Here is a 14,078-nt window from a genome sequence, read left to right as displayed (position 1 = left end):
ACCCCGCAAATGTGTAGGCACCATAGTGCGTACGACCCCATAATAAGAAAATAATCCACGCTTCACTATTTGTTTTGAGCATGATGTTTTAGAATAATACATTTGCAACTCTGCAAGTATTATTATTTCATGTGATGCTCGGCCTCGTGATCGAGGGCCTTTGGCTGGGCATTAAGGGTATACCAGCTCCTCTCTTTCCTTTATGGGTACAGGGTGAGTAAAAAAAAGAAACTCAAATGTCGGGACGATTGTTTAAGTGAAGCTCTGCATGTAGCACTTTCAAAATATAGGATATGAAAGCCCAACTCATAAGCTTTCTTTTAGTACAAGAATCATTCAAATCACTTATGTACTTTTCAAGTTACGGAATTGTAAACGCAACCACCGTTTTAAAGTTCCTTATGGAATTTGTTTTGGTATTGTTGAGAGAACACTGAACTTTTTTCTGATCTGTGATTTATGTCCGACATGATGCGTGCACAAAAGTCCGACATGCGTGCACGCGCGTATGATGCGCGCGGCAGGAAAATGCGGTGTGGAATTGGATTGGAGCACGTGTTAATTTGCCCACGTGCGCAGTGGGAGGGGCTTACTGGATCGGTCCATTGCAGTACAAACGCACACAACATAACAACAACGAATTGACGTATAATAAGGTTTATTACAAATGCTAACTTTTTAAAATCTCTTGATCAGGTATACATACAACACATTCTGTCAGCCATGATGTGACGTATAATGGTGACTACGATAATTAACTAATCTACTTATGTAATTTTTTTTATAATCTCCAATTAAGAATACGCTATACAATTGGAGGAAGACTAAAGATTGAGAACGCAAACTAACTGCAACGGTGAAACCCGACGGCAATTTTGACTATCTAATTGAAGTAAAGTAGTGCCAGAAGGGCGTGTCTTTAGCATATACACCTCTACATTGTTATACATTTTGTTATTATGAATTGACCTCGGTTATTTTTACACTTACATCACACAAAAATCCTCAAAACGACATATTTTTTTCGTCCCAGAACATCATCGAACTCAATTCTTAATTTCAATTATTTATAATATAGTTGCTTTACAATCATGCAGTAATCTAATATGCTTTTATTTTAATTCACATGTGATATATTGTATTTGTAATGTATTGTATTTGTACATGTGTGTATAAATATTAGTAGTGTATTTTAAGACAAAATGAAAACTTGCCTTGGAGAAGGTTTATCAGGCAAAGGCTAGGTACCGCGGTGTACACTCTAGAAATTCTAGGATCGAATCCGACCCGGAACTGTCATATTTGACGGTTGACCCTGACAATTTTCCGGGTCAAAATGACACTTCTCCAAGTCAAATTAAATGACACTTTTTCGGGTCGAAAAGACACTTCTCTGAGTCAAATTAAATGAAACTTTTCTAGGTCAAAACGACACTTCTCCGAGTTAAATTAAATGACACTTCTTCGTGTCGAAACGACACTACTCTGAGTCAAAGTAAATGACGCGCCTCTGGGTCAAAATGACACTTCCCTCGGTCAAAATGACACTTCTCCGAGTAAACTTAAATGACGAGTCTCTGGGTCAAAATGACACTTCTTAAGTTCAAATTAAATGATTCGTCTCCGGGTCAAAATGACACTTCTCCAGGTCAAAATGACCCTTCTCTGGGTCCAACTAAATGACACTTTTCCGGGTCAAAATGACACTTGTCCTGGTCATTTTCCGGTCATTTTGATCGGAAGTGTTATTTTGATCGAGACAAGTGACATGTTCAAGTATGACCTGGAATTTACTGACACAGTATTTTTAGACTGCATCACCTCGTGATATTCATAGTCAACCACTCGTTGGATATTTTTGAGGCAAACATTGTTATTATAACTTCACAACACGACTACATTTTTATATCGCCCTTCCCGTCCGATGTATGGATCCGCTCCTACCAAATTGTATGATGAGAACCATTTCTTACATAAAATGTACGAAGACGTTCTAAGGTATAACTTGTCGCTCGACTTGATTCAATTGTTAGTTGTTGTCAAGTTGGAACCGTGTTTTCATTTTCGAGACACGTTCCCTCATTGACGTCTCATTCGGACAGTCCAGTTTGTCAGCAATCTCTTGAATTTCTTTGGCCAATCTGGAGACATCTCCAGGGAACATGTCCTGTATGTACACTATGATCCTATCTAGATCTACTGTAAGGACCACGAACTGGACGAATTCCCCGCGGCCTTCGCCCTTAATCTTCTCGATTGCGTCCACTCCCCTTTTCAGATTCACCTCATCCACCCTGACCAAATCGTGAATGGAACCAATCAGTACCCCTTCTTCTTTGCCCTCCCACTCCCTCAATTTTAAATCAACCTTTTCCAGAGTCTCCTGGACTCTGTCGCATGCTACCTTGTCTTTGGCCATGATCATCTTCGCTTCATCTGTGGATATTTTGGCGGTGACCGCTTGGACGATGCCAGCCACAATCCCGACCGCGGCACTTGCCGCAGCAGCTGATAGAAGAGACGAAGCGCCGAATGTTAACAAAGCTAATCCAGCGCCGACTCCCCCGACCGCCTATGCACAGAAATATAAATTGAAAGAAAAAATCACTAAGGGAATAGACCAATGCGCCTTGCGTTTTTAAAACAAAGGGAAGCTGAATTAAAATTTCACACCAAAAGGCACTTGGATATTCTTCCCAATTGGTATTCAGCAGACAAACAGTTTAATAAAGCTATACCTTTTTATACGAGTTTGTTCACTGTTTACGATGTTTAGTTTAGGCTTTGGCACTTTATCGTATTTTGACAATTATTTGGGTAATCTCCTATTCTGATGTGTCTCAAATGTAATGTGACACCACGCGCCAGCCAATCAGAGTACACTTTAGAAATTGTGACGTCATTTCGAGCAGAAATTCGGCCTACGCTTTTGTTGGTGAACTAGCTGCCATGTTTTTTTAAATACAATAACGGTTCACCGAAGACCTGATAGAAGGCGTCCACTGAACGGTCAGAATTTGGAGGTCTAGACGCATTTGTTTCATCTGCTCGCATATTATTTTAGATTCTTTCAATAGTCTTAGAATCACTTTCATAGATGCTCACTGTGGACGTCACAATTAATGGACGTCACAAATCAACCAAGACGACAAATGGTCATTGCCCGAACTTGGACTTGGCTTAAATGAAAAGTTCATAAAAACAACAAAAAAAACAAAACACAAGTCAAATCTTACCGCAGCTTGTCTCTGGCGTCGAGTACATAACTCCACTAAGTCTTTGAGTAACTCGATCATCTTCACCCGGCAACGAACATACTCACCAGCTGCATCTTCAAATTCTTGCACCTTCTTTCTCAACTCATTCTTCATTTTGGCTGGAAAAAAGGAGAGGGGTAATTATTTTGGGCTTTTGGGTTTTTTTATGCTTATGCAAAATCTATATTCATGAGCGAACATGTGATGTCATTTCAGGCAGACACCTCAATGTTACAACTGTTTTCAGCACAAAAACGTTGCCAGAATTTTGGGTATTTCTTTTCTCTAACGATTCGTTGTTGTGTCAGTATACCAATGAGCAAACTTTTCTCACACATGTTTTCAATGAGCACAATTTTGGGTTCACAATTTGAACAGAAAACACCTAAAATATACCGTGTCTTCCTGAAATATCACATCACAGCAACAGCGCCCTCAGTGCAGTGGTTCAGTAAAGCTTGGACATTTTTGTTCGATGTTAAAAGAAGTGCATTTTTGTTGCAAAAAATTATGTTTCTAAGAAGTCTTTAAAACAAGGCAGGCAAAGGGTGGTGGCATTTTTCGATAATATCAACCACGTCATCCAGATCAACAGGAGCTGTTTAGAGTCTTAACTCCATCTTAGGCCGCAAATAATGTAGGAGCGTCCAAACCTGAACCCGCCCCACTACCATTGACTTATCAAAAAGGTCGGCAAGCTTGAGAAAAAGATGAGAGGGATCTAATTGTTGGAGTTACTTAAACAGTTAGTTTTGTGATGATCTACACGAACCCTTTTCCTCCTCAAAGAATTTGCGCGCCTGTACGATGTCTTCCTCGACCACCCTCAGGCTATTGACTGGGAACTCTCTGCCCAGGAGCTGCTTGAGATCTCCGCTATTGCACATGGCCAGGAGTTTCTCCAGGCCTTTCGGGCTCCCGACCCGCAGGGTGAGCTCCACGCATCCTTTGCGGAAGTAGATGACGTTGCCATCGCAGAATTGTTCGAGTTCGTTTATCGGAATCGACACTATCTCCCTCCTATCGTTAATCGTGCCACAAATCTGATGATACAACTCTGGGGGCCCATCCAGCTTGAGACGCACCTCTGTTTGACAGGTCATTAATTGCACACATCAACAATACTGTAAATGCAAGTCCAAAAATCATATGTGACCTGCTATATCACAATTAGGAATACCCCCTCTTTGACTTTTCAAGTTATGTACGTCCTGTTAAAGCACTATAATAATAATAATAAAACCGTTCTTATTAAGCGCATTACACACGGAGTCCCAATGCGCTGTACAAATTAAAAATAGGACAAAAAATTAATCAGAATTGAACAAATGGGTTTTGAGGAGGCATTTGAATTGGTCCAGACTTTGTGCGTCTTTGATGCTTTGGGGGAGTTTGTTCCAAAGAGTGGGCGACGATGTAGAAAAAGCACGCTGGCCGTATGTCCTTGTAGATGACGATGAACAGGTGAGTAGGGATTTTGAGTGGGAGCGGAGTTTTCGTGGAGGTTCATATTTGTTAATCAGATCCTGTAGATATGTTGGCGCATGGCCGTGGATGCAGTTATACGTAATCAGAAGTACTTTGTACACAATCCGTTGCCTAACCGGAAGCCAGTGTAGGTCGCGGAAGATTGGTGAAATATGGTCACTACTTTTGGTTCGGGTGACCAATCTGGCTGCCGAGTTCTGAACTCGTTGTAACTTGGAGATTGTTGAGTCAGGTAGGCCAAGAAGAAGGCTGTTGCAGAAATCAAGGCGGCATGTGATAAAAGCGTGAACTAGCTTTTCTGTGGTAGGTTTGTCGAGAAATTTGCGAATTTGTCCAATCTTGTGTAATGCCAGGTATGATGATTTGCAGATGTTATTTACATGGATGTCCATCTGGAGATTGGTCTGAACAGTGACACCTAGATCACGCACTTTCTGTACAGGTTCTATTGAAAAACAGCCAAGGGAAATTGATCTAAGGCTGGAATGGTTTCTGAAACGAGACGTAATGTGGATCACCTCTGTCTTTTCTTCATTCAATTTCAATTTATTAGTGGCGGACCATGCCTTAATGTCGTTAAGGCAAAGTTCAAGTTTTGCGAGGACTGATGAGCGATCTCGCTCGTTCATGATGACGTAGACCTGCGTGTCGTCAGCGTATATCATTCTGTCAATGCCATGAGCCTGAATGATGTCTTCAAGGGGTGATGTGTATAAAGTAAAACACAGAGGACCAAGCACAGATCCCTGTGGGACACCACAATTTGGCACACGTGGATCAGAAAGATCATCCTGGATGACAACACTCTGAGTGCGATTCTTGAGGTAGGATCCGAACCAATGGATTACATGACCGGATATGCCATATCTGTTCGTTAGACGCTGAAGCATGATGTTGTGATCTATAGTATCGAATGCAGACGAATAATCAAGGAGAACAAGAACAGCTTCCTGTCCCTTGTCAGCAGCTAAAAGTAGGTCGTTCTGGACACGGAGAAGGGCAGTCTCAACGCTATGATGTTTCCTATATGCGGACTGCATGTTGCCAAGGAGATTATTGTCTGAAAGGTAATCTTGGAGTTGGGCCGCAGCAGCACGTTCGATTGTCTTTGAGAGAAACGACAGATTTGCGATGGGCCTGTAGTTCTTGAGAGGTTCAGTGTCCAGGTTAGGTTTCTTGAGAAGGGGGGTGATGTGGGCTCGCTTCAGTGCTTCAGGAAAATGTCCATCCAGAAGAGAACGGTTGGTGATATTCGTGATGATTGGAACAAGTTCATCCAAACACCTCTTCAGAATCCACGTAGGAATCGGGTCAAGTCTGGATGTTGTAGAGGGTGAACCAGTGATCAGCTTTCTCACCGAGTTTGCAGACAGGGGTTCAAACTGGTGAAGAGTAGTCATGCATGTGTCGGACACTGGCTTAGAAACTACGGGATCAGGAATGTTGTCAAGTTCTTCAGTGATGTTTTGTGTTTTGTTGGCAAAGAACTGTGAAAATCGATCAACAAGTGGTTCAGATGACAAATTAGCCGACGGAAGGGTTTTTGGAGATTTTGGAGTGCACAATTTGTCAACTTTGCGAAACAGTTGACGGGAGTCACAGTCCTTTAGTTGTGTCCTGTGATATTCAGATTTGGCCTTGATTATCAGTTGATTATAGTGGTAGCTCTGTTCGTTGAGAAGTTGTTTGTGGAACTCTAGTTTGGAGGATTTCCACTGACGTTCGCACTTTCGAAGTTTTCTCTTTGCTTTGCGAATGTTTTCACTGTACCATGGTGCATGAGGTCGAGATAAAATGGTACGGGAGATCAGGGGGGCGTGTTTGTTCAGAAGATCATTCAAAGTTGTGTCATATTGATGAATGAGCGAGTCTAGGTCGTTGGCTGGTGCAGTGGTTAGTGGTGAGGCAAGAATGTCTAGACGAAAGGCCTCAAAATCAATCTTGCGAAGTTCACGAAGCTTGATTTCTCTTTTGACAGGGTCAGGTCTATTAATGTTTAGCAAGCATTTTACAGCAGCATGATCTGAAGGCAGGTAATGAGTAGTGTCAACCTGGGAAATCGCGTCATCTGTTGAGCGCGTTAAGAGAAGATCTAGTGTGTGACCATTGCGGTGTGTTGGGCCAGCGACATGCTGCTCGATATTAAACGAGTCGATGAGGTCACGAAAGATTGTAGCTTCACGGTTAGATTCGTCGTCAACGTGAAAATTGAAGTCTCCAGAAACCAAAATGTACCCTGGCTCAGATACAACAGATTCGATGAGGGTGGAAAATTCAGGGGAAAATGTTGGACCTGTCAAACGGCCATCGGCTAGTCTTTGGGGTCGGTAGATGACAACGAGGCGAAGAGGGGTATGAGAGCGGGCGTTGATGGATAAATCAATATGTTCAAAGGATTCAAATGATCTACCTTCATTTTTGTGAACATCAAAGCTATTCCGAAGAAGTACACAAACACCTCCACCGGCTCGGTTTATACGAGGGATGTGATGGATTTGGTAACCAGGAAGTGTAGACGTCAGATCAGCAAGTGCACGATGATCACGATTATCACCAGATAACCATGTTTCGGTAACAGCGAGAATATCAATAGAACTTGAGATGATGAGGTCACATATGACGGAGATTTTGGGCTTCATTGATCGTGCGTTCCATAATGCGAATTTAATGGGGACCATTGGTTTAGTACAGGATGAAATGGGTACAAGGTTGGTAAGGTGTGCACCATTTTGACTTGGTTGGTAATCAGGATGAAACTCACGAGGTGAGCAGTCATGACGAGTCAAGACGGGGATTGGTTTCTGTCTTTTAGCCCATGATCTGCGGCCCCTTTTGGTTGGTCTGGCTACACTGATTCCAAGCTCCTTCAGTCTGTTGTGGACATGAAGAGGGACTCTTGTTTTTACTGAGGGAGCCATGTTCAGTAGATCAGTTCTGCTATAGCAGTTTGTTGTAGTCAAAACCATGACTACCGCCAACAATAGCGTAAGCACAATGGAGAACAAAGCAGAGTCAGCCATGCATCAAGACGGTTGTTGAAGCACAATGGAGATCAAAATCACTGCTGGGGAAAGCTACTATGCTTTCCTGAATCACGAATGAGAAAACGGATGAAAATCTTCGAATTCTGCAGCTTGGAAGACTGGAATTTCGCGATCTATGAACCAGAATGATCACTGTGATTCAAGGATCCACCAGTATAATTTAGGAAGCTACCTAGATGACTTTAGGCAACAAAATATGGAAATTTGCGAGAGCTTGTGATGAAGGTGCAACCTGAGGCGCTACCAACTACCAACAATCTACTCCTTAACGCTTTCCAATGACACCAAATTTATTCCTGTAGCTTAACTTATTCCAAAGATAAATGCCGCAAGAACTTCAACAGTGTCCCACCGAACTTCACCAACCTCCCATCGAGAAAATCGACGGCTTTGAAAAAAGAAATACGCATTGCGCCGCCAACGGAAATGGAAGGCGTTCTTAATTTTGTGACATTTTTCCCCAACAAAAAGGCATAGTGTGAATTCAACTTCAGGCGTTGATAACTCAAACCATTAATTTTGGGGTACATTCCTCATTTTGCCACAATAGGTCACATTTATCATTATAAACTATAAATCAAGACGACTTTCATTTGGTGATGTTAACGATTTCTCCAACTACCCACCAATAAAGGGATAAGTTCCTTGAGGTTAAATGAGACGATGAGGGGCCTGTTTCATCATTTTGAGACAGGAATTTTAATTTGGTAGCTGCTTCACACTCTAAAAAGTTCCTGGTCATATTAGGCCCGTAATGCGGGTTCTGTCGGACCTGACAGGTTTTTTCCGGGTCCACATGACATTTTCCGGGTCGAATTGACAAATTTCTGAGTGGTAAAATGACCAATTGCTACGGGAGGGGGCAATAATAAACTATACACGACATCTTAATTTGGGCGATTTACAACACAGTGCGCCACCACGAGTTTGTCATGGAGAGTCCATTTTTCAAGTTTACGGTCGATAAAACATGACCCATTTGAATGAGTGTCCGTAGAAAACTTTGTAGAAATTCGTATTTAGATTGGGGCTTAGCGTTCTGCCGTGTTACAAAAACAAACACCAACACGCCAGTGATAAAAAAAAAGGCCAAACAGATACTCAAATCATTCGCTTACGAAACTACATGTAATGACCGGAAAAACGAACAATTTCAAATGTCCCGCCCGCGCTTGAAATTTGTCGACATCTCCCACAATGCACGTAAGGAGAAATGGACTCTCCGTGGCAAACTCTAGGCGCACTGCATTGTTAATCGCCCGAATTGGGTGTTTATATTTCGTGTGAATAAAATCTTCTTTAAAAAAATCTTTGTATGAATTACTACCTGGTCCGTAGTTGATTGTGTTCCCAGAGCTTGGTCCAATGGTAATGACGCCGTTGAACGTTTCAATGTGGAAGTGATTTTCGATTTTGCGGCGATTTTTCTTCTCACCTACAGAATTTTAGAACATAATTAATGATAACATATACAGCAGCGGAATCCTGTGATTCCCATCATAAATCGAATGTTGATGTCAGACGTGAATAGGCCTATTAGTAATTCTGCCCCCCCCCCCCCTTCATGGTAGTCCGAGCATCACCACGGAGCCAAGTCTCCTGTATAACGTCTGATATGTCAAAGCATACAGATTTATTCGATCTTGCGCCTCAACCCATCGGGGTTTGCTAAATGGTGACGTCATTTCATTCCCAAATCAGGAGAAAAACTGTGATTGGTTAATTGGAATGCAGAGTTTTGAAATACAGCAACAGCCGGGCACGTGTCGCGTACACACAGAGCGCGTGACCACAGCGTTTTTGTTGCTGTGTGCCATTCCTTTATCCATGTCTATGACGCGACAACAGCTAGTCAATGACCAAAGACCCGATATAAAAAGCGCCCGCTGATTGGTCAAAATGTAGAGGTCAAGATGCGCCGGTTGTCTTTCATAATTAATCAGCGAATCTGCTCAAATGTTGTAGAAGTAATGCATGGCTTTCGCCATGGTCTATTGCATAGACTACCTTCCGGGTTGGGACCCAGTAAATTTGTCGCGGAGGGGGGATAGGGAATGCTGCCCAATCAAGGTCAATCTGTCCCCCGCCCATGCAGGCCAACAGAAAGTTAGTGCCTCTGACTCCGGCCCCTACAGTTAATGTGTCCCCATAGCTCCCATGCAGACTTGGTTTTTCCAAAGGCTCAATCCCTCACTCAAAAAAAATGCCTTTGCTATACAATGTATTCTCAGTCTCAAGGCCTTTTTATTCTTGTCCAGGCCTGGGGCAGTGGCAGGTGTTGCCTTAACGACAGGAACAATGGCACTTGGTTTATCTCCTCCACAAAGTCGGTCATGCGCATAGTTATTGCATACAGCTCTCGTAGACTACAGGTATTTATTTATTCCTCCATGGTATATGGAGCAGAAATAATTACAATGTGTGCCAAACCTTGAGAATTACGCGAGCAATTTTCGTATGGACTCATGTTTTGTACACAATCGTCAATCGTGGACCTGCAGACAAAAATGTTGTTCCCCGAAATCCTTAACCAAACCCTAACCTTACCCTAATCCTAAGGATTTCGGGGAACATCGGTATTGGGGAACATAGGTATTGGGAACATCGGGTAGACCCCCAAAACATAATGGGAAGTCTTCCTATAAAAACCTGAAGTATACAAACAAAGAGGGAGGTCCACGATTGAAGGTGTCTTACACACTTGTTTGGCAGGGGCGGATCCAGGATATTTTGCAGGGGGGGGGGTAGACTTGGCCAAGTCTGGGTTGCCCTCAGTCTGCGCCTAAATCCACTCACTGCGGCGCATGTCGCATACGTCCTTACAGTACATAACGCGCGCCCTCATGCGTCGAATCTGGACCATCGTGTTAAAAACGTACATGTACATGTTATTTTCAAGTGATGCAGCAACCAATCAAGTCGGAATTGCTAACTTTTGCACCTCATGTAATTATGCACATGCTCTGCAATACATGCACAAACAGGTACGTGTAATACGCGTGTTATACAATGTATGTGCGCATTGTTATACGGCACTGAAGTGGAACAATTCCGACTTGAGTCAAGTCTAGGGGGGGGTGTGGTACCATTTTTCAGCAGGTCAGCAGGAGGCGCTGTTCAAATTCGACGATTATTAACACTAGATTACAGAATGGTGTACCGTATTTTGAGCAGGCGGACATTATACCAGTATATTTTTTGGGGGGGTGTCACAGCAGGGGGGGGGTCGAATTATTTTGTAGGAATTTGTATGATAATTGGGTTTTTTTTGGACAGAGACCGGGGGGGGGTTGCCCCCCCCCCCCCGATCCGCGCCTGTGTTGGTGGGTGCACTGAAAAATTGCCTGGATTAATACAAGAAAGGGTGAAAACTGCAACTACCCAAAATTAGGTTGTCCTATAGCCAATAGACCGATCCAAGAAGCCCCGCCCACTGCGTACTGGGCAAATTAATACGTGCTCCTCTCAAATGCCACACTGCACCATTTTCCTGCCGCGCGCATCATACGCGCGTGCACGCATGTCGGACTGTTGTGCACGCACGTCGTACATAAATCACGGCTGTGATTGGTCAGAACACCATGGGGCGGTGCTTACTGGATCGGTCCATTGTTTGGGCCATTGGAATTTCTATTAAAGCCAGATTCCATCAGCTATCCAAAAAGTAACTGGCGTAATTATTGTTGAAACACATACTTGGTTGAAAGATAGTAAGGGGACTAAGGGGACTCTCTGCGAAATTATTCTTTCTGGCAAGCTGTCATTTGGAAGAAATCAACGAAAATAGGTCTTTCCAGCGGTGCGTCTTAAGACAAATCACCACTTTTCTGTCAAATCACCAATTTTATAAAATTCTGCTAAAAATCTGCTTAATGAAATTCTGCTAAAAATCTGAAATTCAGCTAAAACGGTCACCCTGGCTACTGCCGAATCATTACGTGGTGTAGTGAATCTATTATGCAGTGTTGTCAATCCATTACGCAGTCACTCCCGAGTTTTTGGAGCTCCCTGTACTAGTATGATATATATACATATACTCACGTGGAAGCATGCAGGTATGGGCGACCATTAGGGCAAAAAAAGACAAAAACAAAAATAAAACGAAACCACAAAATTAAACGAAAATACACAGAAATAAACGAACAACTCAGAAATATACGATCAACTAAAAAATAAACGAACAACTCAGAAATAATCAATCTACTCAGAAATAAACCAACAACTCAAAAATAAATGAACGACTCAAAAATAAACGAACAGCTGAAAAATAAACAAACCACTTGAAAATAAACAAACAACTAAAAAATAAACGATCAACTCAAAAATATACGAACAACTCAAAAATAAATAATCTACTCATATATAAACGACCAACTCAGAAATAAACGATCAACTCAGAAATATATACGAACTCAGAAATAACCGAACAACTCAGAAATAAACGAAGAACTCAGAAATAAACGAACAACATCCCCAGGTTGTCGAGCAGCAGTACGCACCCACCATGTACCATACAGTACAGTAGTGCAGACAACATCTTAATGTTTACCGCGGCATCCAAAATGGCGGACACCTTGCATTGCCTCACGCGATGAACACGTAGAAAAAAAGGAGGGTAAAAATGTACTGAATTTTCGTCGACGACCTCCGAAGCCAGAAAGAAGTCTATGCGAAAGGTAAGCCTGGGTTGCAGTTTAATTTTTATGATAAAAAACGTTGACTTTGTAAACGTTTACCATGGCATTCCGTCATGTCTAGTCTGTACGACATGTGTACGAACGGTATGCCAACGCCGGCGGGGTTTGGCCACATTATTAACACCTTTAAACCATTTTTTTTCCAGTTCGAGTTGAATTTTTTTTAGTACCTTTATGTAACAAGTTTTACAAACAGGAAAGGCCCTTAGTACTAGTACATCGGATGATTGTGATGCTATCTGTCGATTGCGCGGCCACCAGCGAAACCGCTTCTCAAATACTAACAGCCATTGGCATGGTTAGTCAACTGTTTCTATACCTTATGTTTAGCCTAATATACTCAGTGAACCCCAAATAAACTGTGATCTGCTGTGTGCACATTGCATTATTTTGGTGACCCACAAAAAATATCATGCATTGTGTGTTTGGAAGCAGAGAAAATTAAGAAAAAAATGAATTGGACTTACTTAAACAAAATCAGCAGTTTATATCAGTTCTCTTTGGTTCCACTGGTTGCACAGGGTACAAGGGTAATGGTAGTAATCAGAACAGGATGTCAACATGATGATTAATTTGTAACTCTCAAAATTTGGTTTCAGGACAATTCTAGTAACATGGAAGCAAAGCCTGTGATGAAACAAGATCCTGCCGAGAAGCAACCATGAAGCGGAAACTACAACTTTAATATGCCTCATTTTTTCATGGGAGCAGACCAAATGCAGCCTCATCAGCTGGTTGAGTCTGTTGCAGTAGCGAGTGCGACCGTTCAACGGTAAATGGGGAAACAGTGACATTTTCTTGGAAAGAAGATACCCCAAACCTACAGGAAGCGTTCAAAGTGCGCTGCTATGCTACAATATTTGGCCCTGACTAAATGAAGTAGGCCTAGTTTTTTGGTCAGTGTAGCCTACATGTACATGTAGGCCCTACTTTAGTCTTCATTGTCACTCTAAGTCTAATCCATGTCACATTTTCAGTTCTACATGTAAATTGTAACTTTACGACATCTGCACACAGAAAGTTAAAGAGGTGCTACATTTTATTCTGCAGATATTTGTGAAAATTGGACAACATATTTGGTATTTATTATCCATGACGTTATTTAGTAATAGAAAAGTGTGAGACTAAATTGTCAATAGTTTCAGAATCTAGATCTGGATGGATTACACAAGATTTGTTTCAATTAACAGTTTTAAATTTGGCATATCACCATAAATTATATGATTGATGATGTACTTCAAGATTGGATATATCAAAAGGTTTTGTAGCCACCGAGTAGAGAAACACATCTTAGGCTGAAACTTTGATGACTATATTGCCAATAGTTTCTGAAAACCCAATCCACATGAAGGCCCAGGCAGAAATCGAACCCTGCGATTAAAGGCGAGGAAAGTAACCAATGAGCCAATCTGACTCCCCAAGCGCCAACCTGGCTCCCCAAAGATTCAAGAAAAACATGTGACTAGTTCAAATTATAAAAGTATTTTAATAACTACAAATCCTTTACCTTAACATTTCAGCATGGTTTTCCAAAGCGAAAAACTCAAAAGTTAGGCAAACCTCTTGACAGAGGCTTCGGATATCAAGTTTTC

At 42.0% G+C, this 14,078-nt stretch overlaps 1 protein-coding gene across 1 annotated transcript; it reads right to left on the bottom strand.

The window, feature by feature from the left end:
- Nucleotides 1-1,197: 1,197 nt before the first annotated feature.
- Nucleotides 1,198-10,652, bottom strand: LOC119725104. The gene is made up of 5 exons (XM_038196500.1): nucleotides 10,586-10,652; nucleotides 9,117-9,224; nucleotides 4,030-4,344; nucleotides 3,237-3,376; nucleotides 1,198-2,572 (listed from the first exon to the last, which is right to left on the bottom strand). Exons 1-5 carry the CDS (start codon nucleotides 10,650-10,652, stop codon nucleotides 2,030-2,032), a joined length of 1,173 nt encoding a protein of 390 aa, XP_038052428.1. The 3' UTR covers nucleotides 1,198-2,029.
- Between the last annotated feature and the right edge of the window lie 3,426 nt (nucleotides 10,653-14,078).

The sequence above is a fragment of the Patiria miniata genome, unplaced genomic scaffold (assembly GCF_015706575.1).
Source record: "Patiria miniata isolate m_02_andy unplaced genomic scaffold, ASM1570657v1 HiC_scaffold_1, whole genome shotgun sequence".
Lineage (NCBI taxonomy): Eukaryota > Metazoa > Echinodermata > Asteroidea > Valvatida > Asterinidae > Patiria > Patiria miniata.
This window is presented reverse-complemented; position numbering and strand designations above follow the sequence as displayed.

What these genes read in the sequence shown, in the direction of transcription:
- LOC119725104 (XM_038196500.1), bottom strand. Translation starts at nt 10,652, where the DNA reads ATGGTCCAGATTCGACGCATGAGGGCGCGCGTTATGTACTGTAAGGAC. An exon ending in ATTCTTTGAGGAGGAAAAGG is followed by an intron (nt 3,377 to 4,029) that starts GTTCGTGTAGAT and finishes CCTTTTTTCCAG; the next exon opens with CCAAAATGAAGAATGAGTTG. An exon ending in GACGCCAGAGACAAGCTGCG is followed by an intron (nt 2,573 to 3,236) that starts GTAAGATTTGAC and finishes TTCTGTGCATAG; the next exon opens with GCGGTCGGGGGAGTCGGCGC.